Here is a 3,046-nt window from a genome sequence, read left to right on the forward strand (position 1 = left end):
TGGATTTTAACTCTGCAAAATATAATATAATCGAATTGATATCAAACGATCACGAAATGTTCAAGGCATCTATATTGACTTTTGTAGACGTGGAGATGCGATATATACCATATAATATAGAAAAAATTGGCCTACATTTTGGCGTAATGTTATGGTCAGCATAAAATAAATGAAATATAAAAATATAGTTTTAGGCTTACTTCAGATTTAATACTGTACAAATTTGCCTACATTTACTAATTAAGTAATGAGCCTAAAAGCAGGCAATAGATAATATGTAATATCGCAAATGAATATCACTGAGGGCAGTGAGAACAAAAAAAAACACAAAAAAAAAGCTTTTTCCTAAGTCTTAGAAAATCGATGTCTTCTTTTTACAGTGCTTCCTACTCCACTAACTTCGTGTTTCTGCTACACGAATTGTCGTGCCTGAGAAAAGTAACTCTTATAGAAAGCGCGTTCGACGGTAAAATAATATGGTGAAAGTGATCTAATAGATCGTCCATAAAACAATTTTTGATGTCTAAAAATTTCTTAAAATTGCTCAATATTTCCACCAACACCCAAATTCCTTACTTGTTTGCATTTGTCTTCCGAAAATTTGAAACAACTAATTTCGCAAAGAAATTTTAATATACTTTTATTATCATCTGAGCAAGAGTTTCGACTCACATACACAACTTTTTGCATATATAGTGGTGAGTCCACACGATCAATGGGTTTTAGGACCCACGATTCATTTTACTGACTTACAATAGTTCAGCTCCATCAGATGCTATAATTTAGATTAGCTAGTTTATCTTCTATTTAAATAAAACAACAATTTGTGTTTTATTATTTATTTGTATATATTTCCTTTAAATACTTGGTATATTATATATGTTTGGATAGCATATATTTATGTTTATAATATATATTATTTACTTTTTCTTTTTTTCCGCATTATTTGTTCGTTTTTCTAAAATCTTTTTATAAGTTATATGTGCTTAAATATTAATATGTTAATGTATAAAATATAGAAGTTGAAACAACACAACTCCTCCACCACTGCTCCCTTTAATGTCGAGGTTCACTGTGTGCTCTCCGTCTGTAGTTGCGCGCTTCGTCATAATAAACTGGTATCATCGTACCGCGTTGATCCATTATTGCTTGTATACCTGAAAAATAAGAACGATCTCGCGGATGTGAACATAAATAATATGGATAATTAGAGCATGTCCCTCCTGTAAACGCATGCTTTTCACTTCCAGCACCATCATGTTTTGACTGATGCTTAGCGCTGTGACGCTTTTTATGCTTTTTCTTATGATCATTTTTTTTGTGACGCTCGTGTGAATTAGAGCGAGATCCTCTGTTTGCGCGATCAACTAATTCGGGTCTAATATGTGATCGCATGCGTCGGTGGTGCTGCTGGTGATGACCATGTAGAATGGGGGGAGCTGTTTGGAGGCTGGCGCCACGAAAAAACTGCGACAGTTGACGCAATTCTTGATCACGTGTCAAAGAATGACCACGTGAGTGTCCGCGAGAACGTCCACGTGAATGACCACGTGAGTGATCACGAGAGCGTCCACGAGAACGTCCGCGAGAGTGCGAACGTGAGCGTGAACGATCACGTCCACGTCGATTACGTCGTCCATGATGGTGTTTACGTCCATGGTGACGCTTTGAAGGTTTGCCCACTTCGTTTGTTAAATCAATAAATGCTTCACCATCAGTGTCACTAGAACTTGAGCTCGTACTAGAACTCGAACTGGAACTAGAGCTTGTACTAGAACTTGAACTAGAGCTACTATTTTCAATATGTTTCGACTGCTTGTGCCTCTTCTTCTGCTTTTCGCTCGAAGCCTCCAATCGCTTAATAGCTTCGTTTAGCAATTTCTGTGCTTTGTATGCCTTCTTTACAGCCTTTTGCAATAATTTTTGATCTTTGGCATTTTGCTTTGCTTTCGCCGTTGCCGGTTCGTGACTGCAGCCAGCCTTCGGTTCTGTCATTACGGCTTCCATGTCCTTTTCGCTTCTACTTTTTGGAAAATAGAAAACTAATTTTTAAATATTTTCTCACCTTTTTTATTGTTATATTTTCTTTGCACACACTTCACTTTAACTTTGTTGACTGTTTTCGTTGTGCACTTCGTTGCTCAACTGCTGCTGATTGCATGGCTGCCGGCCCCTTTTATACACAAACAAAACGTTGGAAAAACGTTTTAGCTATTCTGCTCAACGTTGCCGATGCAGAAAGCAGTAGTGAGCGCCAAACGAGCGCCATAGTGACTCATGCGCCAACGTTTGAAAACGTTTGCGATAATGCGCTTTGGCGACTAGTTTTTGTTGTACCCCCAGTGCTAATAACAATATTTGGCGGTGATGGGCAGATACTTGTAATTAACTTGTAATCCGTAGCTTAAGTTGAAATACATGACGTATAAAACATACAAATTTAATAGAGCAATTTTTATAATTCCATCTATCGATTGTTTATTAGTAGTTTCAATATCGAATATATGGTATGCACCATTCCATACTGATAAGTTTACTTCGTTTTAAAGCAAGACATTTTTTTAACTTCCCGCTAAGAAAATGGAAAATTTTCTAAAAATCGGGAAGATATTGGTTTCACCCCATTTTGCAAAAATCGAGTTCTCAACAGATCTCGACGTTCTGAGGGTCGAGGAAGCTTCCCCGAACATTTCTACGATGATGTCCGTATGTCTGTATGTATGTGTGTGTGTGTGGATGTATGTGACCCTCTTATAACTATTAAACTGCTCAACCGATTTGAATAAACTAAACGGCATTCCAAAGGGTTTCATTGCACTTGAATTTCGTGTAAGTTTGGACCCAATCGGACCAGTAGATTTCGAGAAATCTCAAAAATAAAAATTTTGAAAAATCGTTTTGACCGATCGACTTGACCGATCGACACCAAAAACTAATCAGTTATAAACCTTGAAAAAACACATCGTTTGCCGCAAACCGGGTCGAAATCGGTTGATTTACTTGCTAGATATCGAAAACGAAAAATTTCGAAGAGCTCAAAAGCAGT

At 37.1% G+C, this 3,046-nt stretch overlaps 1 protein-coding gene across 1 annotated transcript; it reads right to left on the reverse strand.

Moving 5' to 3' along the window:
- Positions 1-614: 614 nt before the first annotated feature.
- Positions 615-2,165, reverse strand: LOC106615869 (zinc finger Ran-binding domain-containing protein 2). Its single transcript, XM_014232239.3, has one exon. It carries the CDS (start codon positions 2,005-2,007, stop codon positions 1,057-1,059), a length of 951 nt encoding a protein of 316 aa, XP_014087714.2. The 5' UTR covers positions 2,008-2,165; the 3' UTR covers positions 615-1,056.
- Between the last annotated feature and the right edge of the window lie 881 nt (positions 2,166-3,046).

The sequence above is a fragment of the Bactrocera oleae genome, chromosome 5 (assembly GCF_042242935.1).
Source record: "Bactrocera oleae isolate idBacOlea1 chromosome 5, idBacOlea1, whole genome shotgun sequence".
Lineage (NCBI taxonomy): Eukaryota > Metazoa > Arthropoda > Insecta > Diptera > Tephritidae > Bactrocera > Bactrocera oleae.